A 23,782-nucleotide genomic window follows, 5' to 3' on the forward strand; every position below is an offset into this window, starting at 1 on the left:
CATCTGTGTCAGCTAAACAGCGGTGATTGGCTGACAGAAACTTGGAGGGACTTAATGGAAAGGGAAGGACATCTAAGCACCTGAATAATGTGGTTCACTGGCTAGAGCACTGAGCTTGTAATCAGAAGGTTGCTGGTTCAATTCCCCCTTTTACTATCCTGGTAATTTAGACGTCCCTGACTGCACTTGCTTGTTTTGTTTTTTTTCTTCCGATTTTTCCTCTCTGCATGGGTCCCGCACAGCACCAACTAAACTAAAATTACTTCGGGGACCTACATACTGCTGTCATGGAGCTGAGGATGACATTTGAGGCTGGCTTACAAGTTGGGAAAAAAAAGTGTTTAACGTTCGTTTTTTTTTGGTGGGAGGGGATTAGTGACCACTGGGGGAGTCAGGGGAGGTCATCCCCGGTTCCCTCCGGTGGTCATCTGGTCATTTAGGGCACTTTTTTGGGACCTGTTTGTGAAAAAAACGGGTCCAACAAAAGTGACCTAAATTCTCTCTGAAAACGCCTTTCTTTTTTCCATTATCGGCCGAGCACGCACATCTCTGCTCAGCCGATAACCACACCTCAGTCCCGCCTTCAACACGCCTCCGACACGCCCCCATCAACTTTATGCGTTCCCGTGACGGAGTGCAGTTGGAAACGCCCAAAATCGGCTTTCGATTATACTGATTTGGGCACCCACAAGAGAAAAACGTCCATCTCCCGATTTAGGTCGGAATTTGGGCGTTTTTCTCTTTCGAAAATAAGCTGGATGGTGACCAGATTGCTCCAGGTGGTGGTCTTGGACCTTCTGGCACTGGTTTCACGAGTCCACACTACAAAGAAGACTGCATGTGGTGCAGTCCTTGATTGATAGTTTAAACTTTGCATGTACAATTATTCCTATGGACTGGACTTTTCTTCATAGATTTTAACAGTGGCTACTGCAAGGATTACTACGCCACATCATTTTGTTCATTTATCAGCAGGTATCTGCGGTGATCTGGACATATGGGCACTGTTTTTGAAAGATTTTAATGGCACACAACCTATCCAGCAGCCTTAAATGTCCAATGCAGATTTGGAGTTATTTTCTGATGCAGCAGCTGGTGTGGGTTTTGGTGGGCGTATTTTGTCAAGGTTTGTGGTGTGCTGAGCAATGGCCATCCAAGTGGGTATTGACAGGACTGACTAAGAACATCACTTTTCTCAAATTGTTTTCCCTTCTGGTCGCTTGCAAACTTTGTGACAAACAAGGCATGGTTGGGGTTGTTAACAAGCAGGCGGCCCACTGCCCTAAAATTAATCTATTGATGAGACATCTTGAGGCCAATATTCAGACCACGGGAACAAGCTGGGTTAACTCCCACGGTCACCGCTAAACCTGGATATTCAATGCCGGGCTGTTGAATATTCGGTTTATTTTTGGCCAGTTAGAAGATAACCATCTATGCTGACATTTAGACGTAGCTGGTTATCTTCTAACCAGCCAAAGATATCCCACATATTCATGCAGCCAAATATATATTCACTTTTGGCAAATTACATCGTATTTGCCAAGGAGAGCGGCTATTGTAAGGGAGCAGTGGTTCAACACACTGCTGGTCTGAGTTCTTTGCTAAAGCCAGGAGTGTGTGCAATCCGGCAGAAGGTGTTTTAGTGAAATGAATGTTCAAAGGTTGGGGTCATGTGGATCCTACTTTGCCAGACTCTCGCTGTCCCATTGCTCATGAACTGTTACTGTCTGTATGGTCAGCATTACCAGCGGTGACTGCAAACTCATTTGAGGTGGTGCTTTTTCATACTGCATTTAGCCTCATCTTTTTCGCTGCCATGAGGGTCAGTGAATTGGTACCTAGATCCTCAGCTCATGTCAGTGAGGGGCTTCAAGCAGAGCATGTCTGGCTTTCTTTGCAAGTTACCATCATCAGGTCAACTGACCAGTTAGCCTATCATCATATCACCACTCTGCAACAACTTGATGGGCTGCAATTTCTCCAGATTTGGCCTCAGGGGTTTTCCTTATTCTTTTTGAATGCAGATGGATCCCTACTGACAAAGGTTCAGTTTGCTGCAGTTCTTCATATGGTGGTACACCATATGGGCCCTTACATCACCAAGTACACTACTCACTCCTTTCGTATAGGTGCTGCTACAAGCGCTGAGGCTGCAGGCATAAGAAAGTATTAAGGCTGGCAATGCTTTGTTGGTCTGTTTTGTATATTGCTGGTTTCCTGTTCCTTTTCTTTCAGGCTCTACTTGGACATACAGTCTGGATCATTGGGCATTCATTTAAGCATTGGGCTGTACGACTGGCAAAATATCCTGGCAGGCTGCACCTGGGGCTGGAATCTCATGGAGTTTGTGTATCATGGTGGGGTGATTGGGAATGTGCTGGCAGGACCTGGTCCCCTTGCATGCGAGCTTCAAGCATCAGAACAAGTGATTGGATATGCTATTGATTCACCCTGGAGGGAATGGCATCAGCAGCTTCTCAACTAAGCAACTCAGTGTCATCAGAGATGACTTGGTGGTTTTGATGGAGTGGGTTTTTTTTATTTTATTACATTTGTACCCCGCGCTTTCCCACTCATGGCAGGCTCAATGCGGCTTACATGGGGCAATGGAGGGTTAAGTGACTTGCCCAGAGTCACAAGGAGCTGCCTGTGCCTGAAGTGGGAATCGAATTCAGTTCCGCAGTTCCCCAGGACCAAAGTCCGCCACCCTAACCACTAGGCCACTCCCCTTCTCTTCCTTACTCTGGTTTGATGTTATTCCCAGATCTTGCTGTGTTGATGACAGAAGATGGACCCATGGTCTCATTAAAGTGAATCGAAAAGTGGCCAAACGGTTGCATACAAGAGGAGGTTATCAGATTCAACATCCTTGGGTGGATGCTGCTTGTTGAGGCTTGTACAGACAGGATGGTGTACATTTTATCCAACACTGGCCTGGACCTACTGCTCAATGATTTTCAGGAAATAGTTGAACAAGTTCTGTGGCCTGCAGCTTTGTTTTATGGTGGTGGGGGAGAGCCACCATTTAGGTGGCCCCCTAATGGGGGTATCCAAGCTAGGAGCACCTTCAAAAGGAGGTCTTTTGAAGTAGGCTTTAACATTCACTGGGTGGTCAATGTTAGGCCTATGCTCACAAGTTCAGGCATGGAGGTCTAGGCCTATTCACTTGCTCTAGGCAGGTATGGTGGTGTAAAGGATTTTCTTAGTTTTGGTTAAAGTTATGCCATAGGTGTCTGGCAGGCTGTCTACTTTTGTTATGTTTTGAATTGTTCAGTGCTCGGGTAGCATACTGCATATCACCAATAAAGCGAAGCTGCGGCCTTGTTATACCAATAAATGTTATTTTTTTAGTAAGTTGTTTGATATGTTTTATTACATAGGTTAATAAGGAGAGGGAATGGTCTCACATCCCGTTAGTAGGAGTCCTTATTGGCAACAGAATCTGGAAAGGGAAACTAAAAAAAAAAAAAAAAAAAACAGGAAGGAAAGAAAACAAACTCAGAAAGACATCAATCATCTATTCTGCCAAATGCTAATTAAAACCATGAAATATTTAAAAAAAAAAAAAGCAATCAAACAACCTTTCCCAGAACAAAGGCCAAAAATCAGCCTGCAGAAATCAATGCATGAAAGCCCTGGGCCAACCCAGTAGCAACAGTGAGCTAAGGCTTCCCTAGAGGAAAATACAGTAACTATTGACTTCTCCATGAGTGAGAGTACCTAAGATGAGAGAGAAGTCCTGAGGAACACGAGAAGAAGGTAAAGGAAGGAACATTTTGCACTACCTGAGAAGAGTTATGACCCGAGGGACAGAATCTAATTCCCAGGAAGGGAGGGAATGACAGAGTAGGTCTAAAACTTTTTTTTAACTCTAACAGAACTGACATGCAAAAAGGAATCAGAAGGGAAGTCAACTGTCTCTGAAAAATATCTGTATTAAACTCAAGGTAAGCTAGAAGTGTAACCTTTTGGGAGAGCTAATATGAAAGACAGCATGAGAGAAGGAGAAGAAAAGAACTCAGCAGGCATTATATCTATGTTTATGTACATCAGGGAAGGTTGACCAATAAAAGGTCTCCCATCACCTAAGGTGGAGCTCCATATGGCCAGACTCCTTAAGGACTCAATCCATTAAAAGAGAAAGGATACTGCACTAGTGGAATACACACTGCTAGAAGATGGCACTGCATCCTGCAAATGATTTGTGAATTCCCCTTCCCCCTGCCTTTTTTTTTTTTTTAATACCACCACCAAAGAAGTCCCATGTAGGAACTGAAAGTTCTATGTTGGGAATTGGAAAGGACATTTCAACTCTTATAATGTAATGGTGCTTCTGGAGAGTCACAATTCAAAATACATCAAAATTCACCAAAAACATTAATTGGGGACTCTTGTTTATTGTAAAGGAAACGTCAATAAAATTGAAGTTTTAAAAATTGCCACAAACAGCTTAACAGTTAAGGCTTTACAATACCTTTGATGCACGGAACTTCAGACACAACCTCCACCAGCACCATGAACTCTGGTTTAAAAATATTTATTAATGTCCATAAGAGGCACAGCAACTAAGGAATGATTTTCCAGACTCTTTAGGTAGGGAAGGAGCGCAAAACGTGTGTCCTCATTTGTGAAACTTCAAAACACACAACCCCCCTCTCCTCCCCTTGTCTGCACGTAAGGAAGAGCTTGCCAAAGAGAAGGGGAATGTAAAATGGCCACCATTTCCACACTTTTGTGAAATGAGCGCATAAGGATGTGACCTACTCCAAGGTTTGCTTTCCTGATAAGTATGGGATTGGTCAAGTTCCAGCTGGGATAGCCCTCAAACCTCTGCTGCTTTGGCCAACTCAGAGTTCCAAAGAACAATATAAGCCCTGAAGATGAAAGGTTATTTTCACCCCGAATAGCTCAAGTAAGATAAAACCACTGACAGCTCCCTAGGAAAAGAAACCCCAAGCTGTCAGGAACAGAACAATAGTTGCCAAAATTGCACGGATAAGCAGTCACGATTACCTTAGAAATATAATGATGGTTATATTTGGAAATATAATGATGGAAATATAAGAATTGCTTATGAACCGAGTAGTGAAGTGTTATGGCCCCTCTGCGACCACTATGAAAAAACACAGCCACAGGAAATAAAGGTATGTGCCACAGCCCAAGCACTGCTGAAAGTACTACTGTGGCACCAAGAACTCCCTAGCTATTACAGCTGTTGTCTTAACAAAAAGGGCAGCATCAGAGATGGCATATCCATGACTGCTATTTCTGTGGCTCAACTGCTATGTAGAGTCCCACAAAAAGATGGCACTTGAGCCAAACTTTGCACTTGCTATTCTTTTTGATCTTGCTATTATGTAAAGATATGTTATAAGATGGTGAGTCAGAGCCTGGGAACCACTGCTGCTAATGGAAAAGCTGTGTTCGCAGAAGCCATGTGTTGCTGACAGCCATTCAGCCACATCAAAAGTGATTTGGTTTCTTTCCAAGCTCACATGGAAACCACAAAAACAGTTTCCCCATATAAGAACTCTGTTAAGCCTGAACTGCACAACAGGTGAAACACCTGCACCAATGGAAAAAGTAGCAAGGCACTTCCGGTGTACTGAAATTCAGACGTCCAAGCCCTGAAAGGGAAAGAATAAGAACAGTAAAAGGTATACTTGCAGTTCCTGAAGGCAAACCTTGAAGACACCAGGATAACAAGGGGCAGGAGCAGGAGGAAGGAGTAATGATCAGCTTCCCACACTTACCTGGGCTCCAGTTAAGTAACTGGTCCAGGATAACCTCAAGTCCACTCTGTGAGGCACCTCAACCCAAAGAGACCCCTCCCAGAGAAAAGGGAGAAAGGGACTTGGACCCATTCAAATATTTCCTACCCAATTTCCTTCTTTTCCAGTCTCTTAAATGCTGAGTGGAAGATTAGCTCAACTTAACCAGTGAAACTTGCCCTGGGGCCTATCAGGCCTCTCCAGCCTAGGATCTACCTGCACAGTATACAACACCATCTGCTGGAGCATTCTAAGACTGCATGGTACTCCAAGGAACTAATCATACAAAACTGTGTTTCTCTGTCTCCATCTACTGGTTGATGGGGCATAGCTCACAGGTTCTAAATTGGTCTGGCATGGACACTAAGGAAATTTTGTTTTTTACTTTCACATTTATCTTTCAACATTTGAGAAATTTTAGAACTCATGAAATCAGAGGTGGTTGGAAGTTGGTAGTAGGTGCTCACTAGTTGCATGGTTTGCCTAATCTTCCTCTTTACTATGGCTGCACCAGATTCCCACCACAGCTCCTGGCTAAACATGCCAAACATGGGCAGGTGGACATCTCTCTCTATGCCCTATTTTCACTTACTTCCTCCAAGAACCTGCTCTATGCCAAATGGGGTCAGACCTAGCTAGTATCTTGTCTCCGACAGTAGTAATATTTATTTTATTTGTTGCATTTGTATCCCACATTTTCCCACCTATTTGCAGGCTCAATGTGGCTTACATCGTACCGGAGGTGCGTTTGTAGTCTCCGGTGTTTACAAATAGAGAGTGATGTTGAGATGAGATAAAGTTCATGTGGGACAGCCACATAAGGTCGTTGAACAGTGGGAGAGTTGTGTTTTGCGCATTTTGAAGTCTAGTGTTGTTGTGTTGCAGAGATCAGGCATTTGTTGGGTTGGTAGGGTATGCCTTTTTAAAAAAGATAAGTTTTTAGTGTTCTCCGGAAGTGGAGGTGGTCGTAAGAGGTTTTCATGGCTTTTGGTAATGCTTTCCACAATTGGGTGCTTATGTAGGGAAAGTTGGATGCTTAGGTTGATCTGTATTTGAGCCCTTTGCAGCTTGGGTAGTGCAGGTTTAGGTACGTTCGTGATGATTCGGATGTGTTTCTCGTAGGTAGGTCAATCAAGTCTGTCATGTATCCCGGGGCTTCACCGTAGATAATCTTGTGAACCATTGTGCAGATCTTGAAAGCAATGCGTTCTTTAATTGGGAGCCGATGTAGTTTTTTGCGGAGGGGTTCTGCGCTATCGTATTGGGTTTTTCCGAAGATAAGTCTGGCTGCCGTATTCTGAGCGGTCTGGAGTCTCTTTAAGGTTTGTTCTTTACATCCTGCATAGATTCCATTGCAGTAGTCTAAATGGCTTAGTACCATTGATTGTATCAGATTGCAAAACATTTCCCTCTGGAGGTACTGTTTCACACATTTGAGTTTCCAAATTGTGTGAAACATTTTCTTCGTTGTGGATGCCACTTGGTTCTCTAGTGTTAGGTAGCAATCTATTGTGATGCCGAGGATTTTCAGGCTGTCTGAGATAGGGAGGGTGTGGTCTGGAGTGTTGATAATTGTGGGGTTGTCCACGCTGTGTTGAGATAAGACAAGACAGTGTGTTTTTTCTTTGTTGAGTTTCAGTTGAAATGCATTTGCCCAAGTGTCCATGATGTTGAAGCTGATCTTAATTTCGTTGGTGATTTCAGACAGATTTGCTTTGTAAGGAATGTATATTATAACATCGTCAGCATAGATGAAAGGGTTAAGGCCTTGGTTGGATAGGGTCTTGGCTAGCGGGGTCATCATTAGGTTGAAGAGGACTGGGGATAGTGGTGACCCTTGTGGTACTCCACAGTCTGCTTTCCACAGCGGTGATAGGTTTGAGTTTGATATTATTTGGTATGTTCTTGTGGTTAGGAAACCTTTGATCCATCTTAGTATATTACCACCAATCCCGAACTTATCTAGTAGTCTTAATAGTATGTTGTGGTTTACCATGTCGAACCCACTAGACATGTCAAATTGGAGGAGGAGGATGTTTTTGCCTATTGCTATTTCCTGTTTGAATTTGGAAAGGAGAGTGAGCAATACTGTTTCTGTGCTGTGTATGGGACGGAAACCTGATTGAGATTCGTGTAGAATTGAGAATTTATTTATATATTTTGTGAATTGTTTGGCTACCATGCTTTCCATCAGTTTGACTGACATCGGGATGGATGCTATTGGACGGCAGTTATTGATTTCATTTGTTTTTTTTCGTGGAGTCCTTTGGTATCGGGGTGAGTAAAATATTGCCATTTTCCTTAGGGAAGAGACCTCGCTGAAGCATGTAATTTAGGTGGGATGTGAGGTCCTGTTATGAAGCAGTCAGGGGCGGATTTCAGTAGGTAGTTGGGACAAGTGTCTAGTTTGCAGTGAGTGTTGGGAGAACCTGCTGATCACCTGCGCAACTCAACTGACGGTGAGGAGGTCGACGTTTAACCAGATTCGGTCAGCCAGGTATCCTCCATTAGTTGGGTCCAGTTCATTAAAGAAGTATTCAATGTCAGTGTTGTCATGAGGTAGTGTGTTGCATAGATTTATAATTTTTTCATAAAAGTACTTGGCAAGTTTGTCTGCGGTTGGAATGGCTGTTTTTGTTGTTGTGACCAAGTTGGTGTCTAGGAGTTTGTTCACGAGTTGGTATAATTTCTTCGTGTCTTTGTAGTCTGTCCCTATTTTAGTTTTGTAGTATGATCTTTTGGTCTGTCTTATTGCGTATTTGTATTTTCTTTGTGATTGCTTCCATGTATTAAGTGTGTGCTCATCTTTTGTTTTTTTCCATGCTCGTTCAAGTTTCCTGGCTTGTGTTTTTAGTTTTTTCAGTTCGTCGTTGAACCATGGTATCGAGTTATTCTTACGTGATGTTTTTGTTCGTACAGCTGCTATTTCATCTAGTATGTGTTTGCATCTTTTGTCCCTTTCCAAGAGATAATGTATGGAATCTGTTTGTTCTGTCAATACATTGTTGTAAAGCAGTTGCCAGAATGTTTTCGTGTCCACATGACCTCTTGTTTTGTAGGATGTGTGTTCTTGGGTTTGGTATGATCCCTTCTTCCGCCAGTGTAGGGATAGATTTAGTTTGTAATGACTCTTAGCTACAAGTGTACCTACTAGAAAGCTGAAGCCTAAACCCCCCATGAAAACCAAGTTCACTACTACGATCACCTCACTCAGCACCATATTCAAAGAGCTGAAGGCCAAAACTAAGACAGACATTGTTGATCTGTAGACTAGCGTGGTATATCAAGCATTTCTACATTCCAACCTGACACCCAACACAGCAACTTGGATTCTTTAAAATATATTAACTAGTTGTCAATACTTGACTCTGTAATAGTTAAAATATATTTCAGCAATTGTAACTGGTAGAGTTTGGTAAACACTTAACAGGAATAAACTGTTGTTTTTTTTCAATAATACTTTATTGGTTCAAAGCAAATACAAGTCAGTATCGAAGAAACTACATATCACACTGAGGAACCAAAACATCCAATATAATCAACAAACTTTGAAATCCCATAATTGAGTCCCCTACAATTAACAGGAATAAATTGTTAAAGATATCTTAACATACTTGGGGAATGTGTCCTGCCTGTGCTACTCCTGCAAGGAGGAGCAGTTATATACAGTGACAGGATAAAGATATACTACCCACACCGACAAGAATTCCTTTTGCAAACAGGATGAAACTGCTATTCACAGCCAAGACTGCTCATATAGGAAAAAAAGGTTGTTATATGTTATGGAGCAGCCAACATTCATGAATAAGCAGATTACAGAAACAGATCAAAAAGTGCATTCTAGGTCAGCCTAGTGGCTTAGAAGAGGTGTTGTGCATCGTCATGTGGAGACACCTGTGCTGAGATCCTGGGGTAGGTACCCTACTCCCTGAGATGAGGAATGCTAAAAGGGCAGTATTCACAGACCCAATTAGAGAAAGAAAGAGAAGGAAAGGAGTCTCCACTATCACTCAACAGCGACACCTAGTGACTAAATATATGATCCCTTGATTGCAGGGTTGCAGAAGGCACATGGCTATGGCTACAATGACTAAGTTAGATCAAGAAGGTATGCAAAATAAGGGTACGGGACCCCAAGCAGTTGCCAATAAAACCAAATCAGGGCCAAATCCAATTTGTTTGGAAGCCCAAAGCAGCAGAAAGCTGCTTGGCTGAAAACAAAAGAGGCATTTAAAAGCTCCAATAGGGGATGGGAGGTGACCATTTAGAGTGAAGTTGCAAGTTTCAAAAGTGCAACAATAATCCTTGCACATACAATGATCAAGTGTATATTACTGCATTAATTACAATGTGATCCTTGGGCACCAATGGAACTGACAGGCTACAGATAATATGAGTGAGCAAGCAAACCAGGTAATTTTGCGGAGATGTTGGCTGCTTATTTTACCCACTTTGCATTAAGATACTCCAGCAACTTAGGTTAAAGAAAATCATTGCTCCTCCTGAGTGAAAACACTTGGGTATCTGATTTTCTGACAACTTAAAAACAGATTAAAATGGAAAGAAGGGAATGAATTGTAAAAGTACCTCCCGTCCCACGTAAGAGTGGTCACTCTCAAAAAGAATGGCTGTGTAATGAGTAGCTTTGTTGTCCAAAAGAGAAGCAACATCACTGGATCTGCCAACAGAAAATTTACCAAAAAAAAAAAAAAAATTTATTCATTTCCCACATCTGATATGCATTTGTATTTAACTCAAAACTGCTTAGAAAAGGAGTACAATAAAAATATATAATTTACAATACAAATACTCTCCCCCAATTGGGCTAATCAAAATTTCAATTGTTAAATATTATTGCTATTCACCAAACTTATTTTGTTTATATATTTTATTCATTCATAATACAAAGCTTACACAAAATATTTATTAAAAACAAACTAACACTCAGTACATCTCAATAAACCTCAAAAATGTACTCCGGGTGCCCTGTCATGCTTCTGCATCTCAAATAATACAAAATGCTGTACTTATCTCAAACAGTTGCATTGTTGAAGTCCTTCTATCTGTGACAAGTTTCCCACGTACAACAGGATGTATTAATATAAAATCCACCACTATTGGGAAAGGACGATTAAAAAAAAAAATCTATACTGCTACTTTCATGTGGGTTCAGCAATCAAAAACTCCTGCCAACAGCAACTGAACAATTCCTTGTCCTCCAGGAACCTCTGATAAATCATCCCAATCTAGTTCATGTTTCAATTATGGTTAAATCTCTCAAAACAGTTTCCATTAAAGACCTTAATAGCAGTCTGTACTTGTGGTCCCAATCTTAGTCTAAGTATGCTCTCATAGTCCCAGTCTTTAGCTCGACATAGGCCATGTTTCGCTTAAAGCTTTATCAGGAGACTAAACTGAACCAGACTCTATGCTGTTCCCACTACGGCGCCTGCTGCAAAAAGACGCCAACGCCGCACGAAAGCAGCAGTTTAGACTTTTTAATTGTCCTTTTCCAATAGTGGTAGATTTTATAATAATACACCCTGTTGTACCTGGGAAACTTGTCACAGATAGAAGGAATTCAGCAAAGCAACTGTTTGAGATATGTATAGCATTTGGTATTTGAGATGCAGAAGTATGACAGGGTACCCAGGGTCAATTTTTGAGATGTGTTGAGTATTAATTTGTATTTAATAAGAATTTTACAATATAAAGAGACAGACTTTTACAAAACTGCTCACCCAACAAGCAGGTAACAGTAGACATCCACAGGTTGTATGTGCATACCATTACCTGCGGTGAGTAGAGCATTCCTAGAAGCAGGATCAGAGAGGGATTTGATCTTAAGTGCACAGTTTTGAAAATTCAGAACACATGCACAACCTTCCACAGAAAAAGTCAGGCACATCAAATAAAGGGTGAGGCGGCAAAAAAAAAAAAAAGATAACACCCCCCCCCCCCCAGGAGTTTTTTTGCCTTTTCCTCAGCAACTGCTTTGAATGTCAACAAGAAATTTTACTTGATAACAGTGATCATAATATGATCGGTTTTGATATTGGCATTGAAGGAAGTGAAACTAGGAAATCAAGTACGCTAGCGTTTAACTATAGAAAAGGTGATTACGACAAAATGAGAAAAATGGTGAAAAAAAGACTGAAAGGAGCAGCTCGCAGAGTAAAAAACTTGCATCAGGCGTGGATGCTGTTTAAAAACGCCATCCTGGAGGTTCAGGACAAATATATTCCACGTATTAGAAAAAAGGGAAAAAAGACTAAACGTCAGCCGGCGTGGCTAAACAGTAAGATAAAGGAAATCATTAGAGCCAAAAAACAATCCTTCAGAAAGTGGAGAAGAGAACCAACTGAAAGTAACAGGATAGATCATAAGGAATGCCAAGCCAAATGCAAAGCAGAGATAAGGAGGGCAAAAAAGGACTTTGAGAAGAAATTAGCGTTGGAAGCAAAAATACATAGTAAAAACTTTTTTAGATACATTAAAAGCAGGAAACCGGCCAAAGAGTCGGTTGGGCCGCTGGACGAAAATGGTGTTAAAGGGGCGATCAAGGAGGACAAAGCCGTAGCGGAGAAATTAAACGAATTCTTTGCTTCGGTCTTCACCGAGGAGGATTTGGGGGGGACACCGGTGCCGGAAAGAATATTTGAAGCGGGGGAATCGGAGAAACTAAACAAATTCTCTGTAACCTTGGAGGATGTAATGGGTCAGTTCAGCAAGCTGAAGAGTAGTAAATCACCGGGACCTGATGGTATTCATCCCAGAGTATTAATAGAACTAAAAAATGAACTTGCGGAGCTACTGTTAGAAATATGCAATCTGTCCCTAAAATCGAGTGTAATACCGGAAGACTGGAGGGTAGCCAATGTTACTCCGATTTTTAAGAAGGGTTCCAGAGGAGATCCGGGAAATTATAGACCGGTGAGTCTGACGTCGGTGCCGGGCAAGATGGTGGAGGCTATTATTAAGAATAAAATTGCAGAGCATATACAAAAACATGGACTGATGAGACAAAGTCAGCACGGATTTAGTGAAGGGAAGTCTTGCCTCACCAATCTAATGCATTTTTTTGAGGGGGTAAGCAAACATGTGGACAATGGGGAGCCGGTTGATATTGTATATCTGGATTTTCAGAAGGCGTTTGACAAAGTGCCGCACGAAAGACTCCTGAAGAAATTGCAGAGTCATGGAATTGGAGGTAGGGTATTATTATGGATTAAGAACTGGTTGAAAGATAGGAAGCAGAGAGTAGGATTGCGTGGCCAGTATTCTCAGTGGAGGAGGGTAGTTAGTGGGGTCCCGCAGGGGTCTGTGCTGGGTCCGTTGCTTTTTAATGTATTTATAAATGACCTAGAGATGGGAATAACTAGTGAGGTAATTAAATTCGCCGATGACACAAAATTATTCAGGGTCGTCAAGTCGCAGGAGGAATGTGAACGATTACAGGAGGACCTTGCGAGACTGGGAGAATGGGCGTGCAAGTGGCAGATGAAGTTCAATGTTGACAAGTGCAAAGTGATGCATGTGGGTAAGAGGAACCCGAATTATAGCTACGTCTTGCAAGGTTCCGCGTTAGGAGTTACGGATCAAGAAAGGGATCTGGGTGTCGTCGTCGATGATACGCTGAAACCTTCTGCTCAGTGTGCTGCTGCGGCTAGGAAAGCGAATAGAATGTTGGGTGTTATTAAGAAGGGTATGGAGTCCAGGTGTGCGGATGTTATAATGCCGTTGTATCGCTCCATGGTGCGACCGCACCTGGAGTATTGTGTTCAGTACTGGTCTCCGTATCTCAAAAAAGATATAGTAGAATTGGAAAAGGTACAGCGAAGGGCGACGAAAATGATAGTGGGGATGGGACGACTTTCCTATGAAGAGAGGCTGAGAAGGCTAGGGCTTTTCAGCTTGGAGAAGAGACGGCTGAGGGGAGATATGATAGAAGTGTATAAAATAATGAGTGGAATGGATCGGGTGGAGGTGAAGCGACTGTTCACGCTATCCAAAAATACTAGGACTAGAGGGCATGAGTTGAAGCTACAGTGTGGTAAATTTAAAACGAATCGGAGAAAATTTTTCTTCACCCAACGTGTAATTAGACTCTGGAATTCATTGCCGGAGAACGTGGTACGGGCGGTTAGCTTGACGGAGTTTAAAAAGGGGTTAGATAGATTCCTAAAGGACAAGTCCATAGACCGCTATTAAATGGACTGGAAAAATTCCTCATTTTTAGGTACAACTTGTCTGGAATGTTTTTACGTTTGGGGAGCGTGCCAGGTGCCCTTGACCTGGATTGGCCACTGTCGGTGACAGGATGCTGGGCTAGATGGACCTTTGGTCTTTCCCAGTATGGCACTACTTATGTACTTATGTACTTATTTAGTCGTCATACTTAACATGTTACTATTAAACATTTAATTATCTTAAGCTATGTCGATGTTACTGACATTTTAGCATTACTACCTAGCAATTTTTGAGCATCAAAAATCATTAAAGCTAACACACAGTAAAACAACATTGTGCAAATGATACTACAACAGTGTCAGAATTTTGCAGTCACTGTGAATGCTTAAAGTATCCAATCCAAGCTTTAACACAGGCCTTCCTGTCACTTTTGGGAAGTTTTTAACAGCCTTGTCGATCAATCCCCGAGGCTGTCCCAGATCATCTGCAGCGCTTCCTCTAGTTCGGCAATTGTTTACTGCTTTGGATGGAGCTTGTGATAGGCCGCCAACGTTGCTCCCCAGACAAAAGTCTATGTGTCACGCTAAGAAGTCTAACTTTGCCATGTTTAAAGATAAGCTCATTCCACTCTGCACATAAATGTAGATAGTAACAAATAAGCAGTAAAATTTCACATTGAAATTCCAAGCAGTTGCTGAAAAAATAGCAAAAAAACTCTACAGGGTTCCTTTTTTTTTTTTTTTTTGCCTCACCCTGTAGTAGGTATAAATAAAAGTGTGTGCACGTGGTTTTCCTGGTAATTTCAAAAGTGAAAGTATATGTATACTCTGGCTTAGAAAATTGGCAAAAGTTCAGAGAGAAAAAAAAAGCATCCGTTCACTGTGGTAAAAAAAAAAAAAAAAAAAAAAAAAAGACCTAAACAAAACTATAAACAGTGACGTATGAACTGTAAATTAACATAAAAGAAAACATGACAAAACTCATATCAAAACAGAAAAACAAAAAGTACTAGGAGCCTTCAAAAAAGAGGGATAAGAATTTTAATCGAATATATAGATGAAACAATCCTAGAATGGACCCGACACGGTCCGCGTTTTGGCGCACAGCGCCTGCGTCAGGAGTCCAGAAATGTAGCAGAAAAACGTATGGCTGTGGGCTGGAAGCAAAATGCTGCACCACCGCGTTATCCTTCGTACAATGTCAAACGGAGAGATACTCTCACGAAACAACTGCTTCTGGTCACAAGATCAGTGAAAGCTAACTCACATCAAAAACATAGCTAAAATATAAAAGCACACAAAGGTGAATACTAATGTTTATAACTGAAGACTTAATGGTTTACAAAAAAAAAAAACAGGAGCTGAGTGAGCAAGGTAACAATTCTGTGTTCTGTTTTTTTTGTTTTTTTTTGACACAGCACATCTTACATTGCCTGATTTACTTAACCACAGAACTAACAACACAGTCATTACTGCACATTTTAGCAGAACTTGAAGAGCCCTACAAGATATGACAAATACTTCATATTGCTTTCTGGAGGAAGACAACTCCTTTGGATATTGTCTTGTATGACGTGTTACCTAGCCACTGGATTCCTGCACGGCCTTCTCCCTGCTTTAGACAACCTTGTACAGAAGGCAGAGTATATGGACCTAGTTAACTGCTATCTATTATACATATTACTAATCTGCCAGCAGTTTTCAATAACCTAGAAACTTACCTGAGTGGATCTAAGGATGGGCAAGCTAGAGGCCTGCTCTCTAGGGAAGAATTCTGTAGGTAATCAATTATCGTCTGCCGGACTGTCTGTACATCTCTATCTGATCCAGCTAAAAATGAGAACCACATAAGCCAGCATTACTATCACCACAACTACACAGGAAACTAAAAACTAAACAAGTAAGAGCGAACATTCTTTGAAGACTGAAATATCAATCCATGGATCAGATACAATTGGTTTCTAGTGATGACTGTGTAAATGACCTTCTGAGGCTACCATCTACGAGGTGACTCATATGGTCTCAAATCTTCAACTTTGTTGCCCAAGAAACAATTTATCACAACTCAAAAAAGAATTTACCATGCTCCAGGACCTGTATGGCTACTAGAACATGGCACTAAATGATAGTTTATAAACAAATACCAGAGGATAAGTGTGTTAAGAATTACAATACTGCATATATTTGACACTGTAGCAGCTACTTGTCACTGAAATGTGTTAAACTAAAATTGTTAGAGTTTTTAGACAAGGAATACCCAGTGGTTCCGGTTCTAGCCAAAACCAAATCTGCAGCTCAGTTTCAGCCATAAAAGTTAACTGTGGCCCTGTCCCCTGCTTCCTCCCCTGCAGGCCAGCCTCTCCCTATCCCCTCCCTGATAGAAAACAGATCTTCCCTCTCCCAGGTGGCCCACCACTCTGCCTTCTTCTCCTCCCCACGTAGGTCCTTCCTGGGCCTACCTTGTAAAGGCGCTGGTGGTCTACTGGTGTCTTGGAAGCAGGAGCATCTCAAACTGCTCCGCCCCCCCCCCCCCCCCCCTTCATCAGTGCCGAAAAAATGATGGCCGCTACTTCCAATGGCATCACCCACCATTTTTTTTTTCATCATAGCAGACAGGGGGCAGGAGCAATTTGAGATGATGCTCCTAACCTCCAGGGCCTTTTAAGGCAGAGGAGGTGGAGAGGGGCTACAGTTTCAGGTTTCCGTCAATGGAAACCCAAATACGAAACCAAAATTCAGTCGGCATCTATGTATTGCTACTATGTATGAGTTGGTTATCCTTACCAATGGCCTTCACCTATTTTTAAATCAGTACAGTACAATGGAAAAATAAATAAATGTACTTCTGAAGAATGTTGACATGCTGCCTGGTCATCGCAAACACTAGCACCAAGAACTACAAAAGGTACAATACTCTCATGCACTTATACAACAGTAGGATGAAGCTTTGGAAGCTGAACCTCAAATATTTGACAACAGATCAGCAGAGACAGTCTGAGTGGATTAACAGATGATTTTCCATGGCTTTGGCATCCCAGAGCTCAGAAGCTAGTGAGCTCAAACACATCAATAAGAATAGATAAGTAAAGTTATATCTGCTTCCTAAAGGAAAAGTCCATAGACCATTATTAAATTGGACTTATGGAAAATCCACTATTTCTGGGATAAGCAGTATAAAATGTTTAGTACTTTTTTGGGATCTTGCCAGGTATCTGTGACCTGGATTGGCCACTGTTGGAAACAAGATGCTGGGCTTGATGGACCTTTGGTCTGTCCCAGTATGGCAATACTTATGTACTTATCTTTATAGGAGATGCACTTGACATTATTTCTTTAAACACACAAGTTGTGACTGACCTGAGGGCCCTGCAGTTAGAGCACAATATAGAAAACAAAAACTGAAGAAGCACATCATGGAGGCAACCTGACACAGCTGCCCATTATCCCAGGTGCAACCTAGAGCAGATCTTCTCCCATCTCTAAGGACAAAACTTCTGTTTGGCATCAAAACAGTCTGCAGATCCAGTAGGAACTGTTTCACACTGTTATAAAATCTAATACCTAAGTTGTCTCTTCATGAGAACATCATGTTATTGGAGGTTTGCAGGGTCAAAATGCACACACCGACAACTGTCTCAGTACATCTCTTTACCTTTGTAATTTTCTCCTGAGGTGAATTCTTTTGTAAATGCTTTGAAGTACTGTAGGAGAGAAGAAAAAAAAACAACATGCTATTCAGCCAGAAACAAATATGACTTCCTGCAGTGGCACAGCCATTTCTGCAATCTCAAACAGCATGTATCCAACAAAGCCTCAGTCTGGCCAGTGACAATCATTGAAAATCAGCTGAGAAACTATGTTAAAAGGAGATAAACTCCAAATACACATTTGTATGACAGAAAAAAAAAAAACCCCAGCAAAGCAAGAACTTAGTCACCTTGGTCTTACTCCAAAGGATTCAATGGCTGAATCTGGAAAGCTTTCCTGTTTCATCAAAACTATAAACTACCAGATTACAGATAGTGAAAGAAGCAACAGATCCATGTGGTCTATAAAGCTCTGTGGGCCCTATACTGGCACAATAAATTATGAGGTGGCAAAGATCTTGGTACTGTATTCTCCAGGCTACTAGATAGTAACCTATACTAAAATGATACTTAGCCCCTTCTCTCTCTCTGCTCGAGTCTTCATGGTGGCTAATTCATAAGGTTTCTTTGCCCAAACATCAGCTGTTACACTGAAGACCCATCTCTTCAAGATAGCCTACCCTAACGATTCAACCTAGCCAAAACTTGCCCACATGATTCTTATTGACAGCAGTTATACATTGACCATGTTTCCCATTATCCTTTTTGCTACCCCATATCCATTCCTTTCCATCTTTCTACGTCTACCTCCCAACGCTCATTTCCTTCTAAACTCAATTCCTCCTATGTTCAACTTACTTATCTGTTAACCCCATTAATTTTGCATTTACCACAAACTATATATTCTTCTTTGACTTTGTAATTCTTTATATTGTTACTATGTAAGCCGCATTGAGCCTGCCATGTGTGGGAAAGCACGGGGTACAAATGTAATAAATAAATAAATTATACTTACACCACTCTCAAATTATTAACTTTTTAAAACGATCATCACTAGGGTCATACTTCAATTATTTGAGATACTTATTAGGTTTCTGATAATCTGTGCTAGCACATAAGAGGTGGATAAACAAGAAAAATCTAATTTTCGCTTCAAAATTTGCACAAAAAGGGAGATATCTGCCTCCACTGATCCAACATCCACAGGTAATTTCTACCTGCAGGCATCATAGCAGTTCTATGGAAAAGTATATACAGGCACTTTCTGCAGAAACATGAACTTTTTTTTTTTTAGATTTCAACTGTGCATTATTTTCCTTTCTTAACCAAAACACGGCCTGGGAACACCTCCTCTAAGCAGGAAGGCAGTATTTTTTTAACTTCCTGTATTTAGTGAAGATTTCACTTAGACAGTTATTCCAGTACACATTTACACCTGCTAATAGGTAAAATATTAAAGCAGTAGAACTACAGGGCTTATAAACTAAGGGGACAAACTGTGGGCTTATATAGAAAGAGGGAATGGAATATCTGTTTACACTGGTATAGTACACAGACCTCCCTCACAGGCAGAAACAACAGAGATTTAATTGAAGACATTCACGATATTACTAGGAAAGGGAAAGTGTTATTGTTACATGATTTCAATTTGCCAGATGTTAAAATTGGGACATTCCTGCTACAATGTCCTACAAAAGGAGGGAGACCTGTCCTGCAGCTGGTAATGAAGTCATTCTGGAGCGGGAGATACCAGAACTGGCGCTTACTAATGGGAAGTGGTTATCATGTAGCATCCAGTGATCACCACATAGGGGTGGTTCATTCATTATAAGGAAACAAGTAAAGATGGTTCATTCCAAAATGAGGGTTCTAGACTTCAAGAAAATTCATGATAGAAGAATACCTCAAAGAATTACTAGCTGGCTGGGAACATGTTTTTTTTTTTTTGGGGGGGGGGGGGGGGGGGGGGAGAGAAGAGTAAAAAAGAAATGGGCAAAGGAGATATTTTAAGGGCAATGAACCTTTGTGTTAGAAAGTGAAAAATAAGAGAAAATGGAGGCCATGTTTTTCAAAAGCAGTAACTGAAAATGGAAAAGGTTAACCTTCAAATACTAAAAGACTGCAGAAACAGGAAACAATTTATGAAAAAGCTGTTGGGAAAGCAAAGATGCAAATGGGAATAAAAAAAAATGATCACGAGTAAAATGGGGGGGGAGAGGGACAAGATTTTTCTCTCTTTTTTTTTTTTTTTTTTTTTAAGATGTTAGTGACAGGAGAAAATACAAGTGTCACTGAAATTCAAGGATGAAGGGGAGGAATGTGTAGAAAATAATGACAATAAAACAGTACTGCTTAAATATTTCTGTTCTGTGTTCAGATATGAAGAGCTGGGAGCACGATGGCAGAAAAGTATAAATAAGAATCAAAGTGAGGTAGCTCTTGAATGATTCTGAAGACACCGAGGAGCTAGCTAAACTATAAGTAGACAAGGCCAGGGGCTAGATACAGGGGACTGTCTTTTCATGTTTGGTGTACAGCGCTGCGTATGCCTTGTAGTGCTATAGATAAGTAGTAGTACTCGTAGAGGGTATTGAAGGAACTTAGGAAGTCATAGAGGCTCCACTGTCTGACCCTTTCAATGCATCTTAGATTAGGGAATGACCCCAGAAGTCTTAACAGGTGGATGTGGTTCCTCTCCACAAAGCAGAGATAAGGAACCTCTAGGACCTGCAAGCTAGTTCATTTTATTTTGGTGGTGAGTAAATTAATGAAAACACTCCTAATACTGAGGATAGTGCAGTTTCTGATATCAAGTGCATCAAATCTGAAGGCGCATGGTTTCACTGGAGGTACATCTAGACAGACAAACCTGATTCATTTCATTCACTGGGTGATCAACAAATTGGATCAAGGAAAGCGCTAGATGTAGTGTACATGGATTTCATCAAGGCCTTTGACATTGCCGTGCATATATGGCTTATAAATAAATGGAAGATCCACAATAATAGGCAAACCTCAAATTTTTCATCCAACAAACACATAGTCTTTGTTATCAAACTCAGATGATCATGTTTTACAACATAATTCTTGCTTCAAATTCACTCTGTATTTCACCAGACCTCAGCAGTACCACTCCAGCACCTCATAATCTCATCGCTGCCTAAGCCTTAAGCACAACATCATTACCAGTCTATTGTTTACTGAAAAACTTCTAAAAAGCTTATCCAATATTTCATTAACTCCACATTACTGTTCTTCTTATTCATTAACTTTAAAAGTAAGATACTTTCACTTAGCTCATTCTGATCCAAATATCCAAGCAGTAAGTGGACTCTTAGGTGATATGAATCAAAGTTTGCCTGAGGCTTCAAGGACTGTCCCCTAGAAAAATCATAAACAGCACCCAATATAGCTCTATACACAAACATAACTCTCTTAAAACAAAGTATTTCTCAAATACTTTTCAAAATAGTCACAGTCTCTCCGACCATCTCTTGCTTCTTTTCAAGATGATGGTGGCGTTTTTCTAACCTTATCTATTGAGCAAACTACCATGTGACTCTATCCACCAAAATCACAAGGAACATCCATGTCAGATCAAGGTCATCCATTCAAGTCAGCATTGAGTCCAAATGGAACCACAGAGTTTAACTTAAAAACCCAAGGACCCTGTTTACTAAGGTGCGCTAAAGTTTTTAGCATGCACTAATGGTAAAGACATCCATATATTACTATGGATGTCTCTAGCGTTAGCGCACGCTAAATAAGCTATTACGCTTATAGCGCAGCTTAGTAAACAGGGCCCCAATATTGCTCACTGTAATTCAAAAATCTTTCATAGTTGCTTCCTTCCCACCCTTCTTTTACTAAATCTATGACCCTCCACCTAATATCAGATACTTTATGCTGACTGTGTAGCCAATGTTGCACTAAGGGAGTCTGTACAGCTTTGGTGACTATACGAGTCTTATGTTCATTTATACAAAGTCGTACAGGTCTACTGCTGCGGCCCACATAAAACAAATTGCAGGGACACAAAACAATACAGACCACATTTTTGCTAGAACAAGATGTCACATGTCTGGAGAAAATCTTTATCGTTGTTTGCTAATCCATCCAGCTCAGTCCAATCATGGAATATTGGCATTTGCCACAAGTCTTACGTATGGGAGTTTCTCTGGGGTGCGAACATCTCCCCTATAATTTTCCCACACGGATATGCTATAAGCAGAAAACTAGCAAACACTGGACAGAATTGTAAACTATTTAATTTGTCCAGAGATATTATGCAGGCTACACAAGACCTTCAATTAAATTGTTCTATTCTAGTTCTGCAAGCAAATAAAGGTGGAGCCACTGTACTCCAGACTAGAGAGGATTATGATAGAGAAGCCAACAAGATAATTGGCATACAGTCAAGCTTATTTATTGGGATTTATTAACCACCTTTAAGAAGAGATTCACTCATGGCAGGGTCCAACAGGTATGGTTTAACATAAAACTTACAATTTTGTTAACAGCGCAAGACTAAAAATGGCAAAATATAAACATGAACACAATAAATGAGTTAAAACTTAAGAGCAAATTAAAACCTAATAACAGGACTACTATGAAACAGTATAAAAAATAATGAACAGCAAAAAGATTCAAATAGCAGAGATATACCTGTAACACGTCAGCACATTAGAACATTCAAATAATAGATATGATGCTAATGCTTTTCTACAACACAGCTTGCCATTTAGCTGTGGGGACAAGTGCAGATATATAAACAGAGAAGATGGATGGCCAAACTCTAGGTAAGTTCCTTATATAGTTAAAAAAAAAAATACGAGTGGAGGAGTGGCCTAGTGGTTAGAGCACTGGTCTTGCAGTCCAGAGGTAGCCAGTTCAAATCCCGCTGCTGCTCCTTGTGATCTTGGGCAAGTCACTTAACCCTCCATTGCCTCAGGTACAAACTCAGATTGTGAGCCCTCCTGGGCCGAGAAATATCCAGTGTACCTGAATGTAACTCACCTTGAGCTACTACTGAAAAAAGTGTGAGCAAAATCTAAATAAATAAATAAGGGACTGGTCTAAGTTACAGTGTGTGTAGCAAGCTAGTCCAGGTGCAAAGTGATATGTATTAAAGGCTTGGGAGAAGAACTAGGCTTTCACCTGCTTCCTGAAGAGGTAGCCTTGAGTTAGACGTAGACCCTCTGGGAGTAAATTCCAGAGTAAGGGTGTACCCTTGAGAAGGCTCACTGCTGGGTCTCATCATACAATATCTTTTCATGAGGAACAGATAGTGATGATCCTTGAGAGGACCTTAAAGTCTCAGAGGTGTATAAAGGGCAGGGCTTTTTTTGAGGGGGTACTGAGTACCGGCACCTTTTCCATTGTCTGCTAAAATTGACCCATGGATCCCAAGTTTTAATGAAAGATCCCAGGCTCTACACAACAATTCTGATTTGTCAGATTCTGTGACTGGTTGCAGGGGGCCTGGCTATTGTGGGGTAGGCCTATCAGTGATCACCTCACCCCTGAAGGGTGGCCTATCATTTGAGTACCAGCACCTTTTTTGCTAATAAAAACACACTGGTAAAGGGCTAACATATTAAGTACTGTACTCTGGCACATTTTGTCTGAGGACCTTGAAAATCAGTTTTAAACTTAGTCCTGTAAGGTACTGGTAGCCAGTGTAGTTTTTGTAGGAAGAATGTAGTCACGCTGCTTGCAGCCCTCTATCAGTTGTGCTGCAGCATTCTGAATTAGTTGTAGTTGATGCAAACCTTTTGGTTTGACAAGTGTACAGGGCATTACAGCAGTCTAGTTGTGAAGTTATCATCGCATTGACCACTATAATCAGACTTGTCTATCAATACATGGAGAGATTTCATAGCTGCCACAAGTGATAAATTGTTTGAATTTGTGGGATCAGAGCGAGTGATGAGTCTAGAATTTCCCAAGATTCCAATTTTAGGATAATTCATACTTCCCAAACGGTATCTTGAAGTCGGATATTTGTCCACTTGTGTTAGGTACCCACTGAATCTCTGTTTGTTTGCCTATACCTGAGTTGTAGTTAGACAGGTGGTCAGTTTACTCAAGACTGTGGGTAGATCTGGTTCAATGGGTATGAGTAGTTGAACATCATCAGAATAGATATAGAATTGTGTATGAGTAGTTGCATATCATCAGCATACATATAGAATTGTGTGTCCATCAAGCAAGAAGCTTGAGGTAGATATTA

The 23,782-nt window shown here is 41.0% G+C and overlaps 1 protein-coding gene across 1 annotated transcript in view; it reads right to left on the reverse strand.

Moving 5' to 3' along the window:
- Window positions 1–23,782, reverse strand: part of QSOX2 (quiescin sulfhydryl oxidase 2) — a 188,063-nt gene that overhangs the window by 98,761 nt on the left and 65,520 nt on the right. Inside the window, exons 3-5 of the mRNA XM_030207617.1 lie at window positions 17,616–17,664; window positions 15,685–15,793; window positions 10,362–10,452 (exon numbers count right to left, since the gene is read on the reverse strand). Of these exons, the coding sequence (XP_030063477.1) occupies window positions 10,362–10,452; window positions 15,685–15,793; window positions 17,616–17,664 (249 nt within the window). The remainder of the gene's footprint in view (window positions 1–10,361; window positions 10,453–15,684; window positions 15,794–17,615; window positions 17,665–23,782) is intronic.

Source organism: Microcaecilia unicolor, chromosome 6, assembly GCF_901765095.1.
Source record: "Microcaecilia unicolor chromosome 6, aMicUni1.1, whole genome shotgun sequence".
NCBI classification, from domain to species: Eukaryota; Metazoa; Chordata; class Amphibia; order Gymnophiona; family Siphonopidae; genus Microcaecilia; species Microcaecilia unicolor.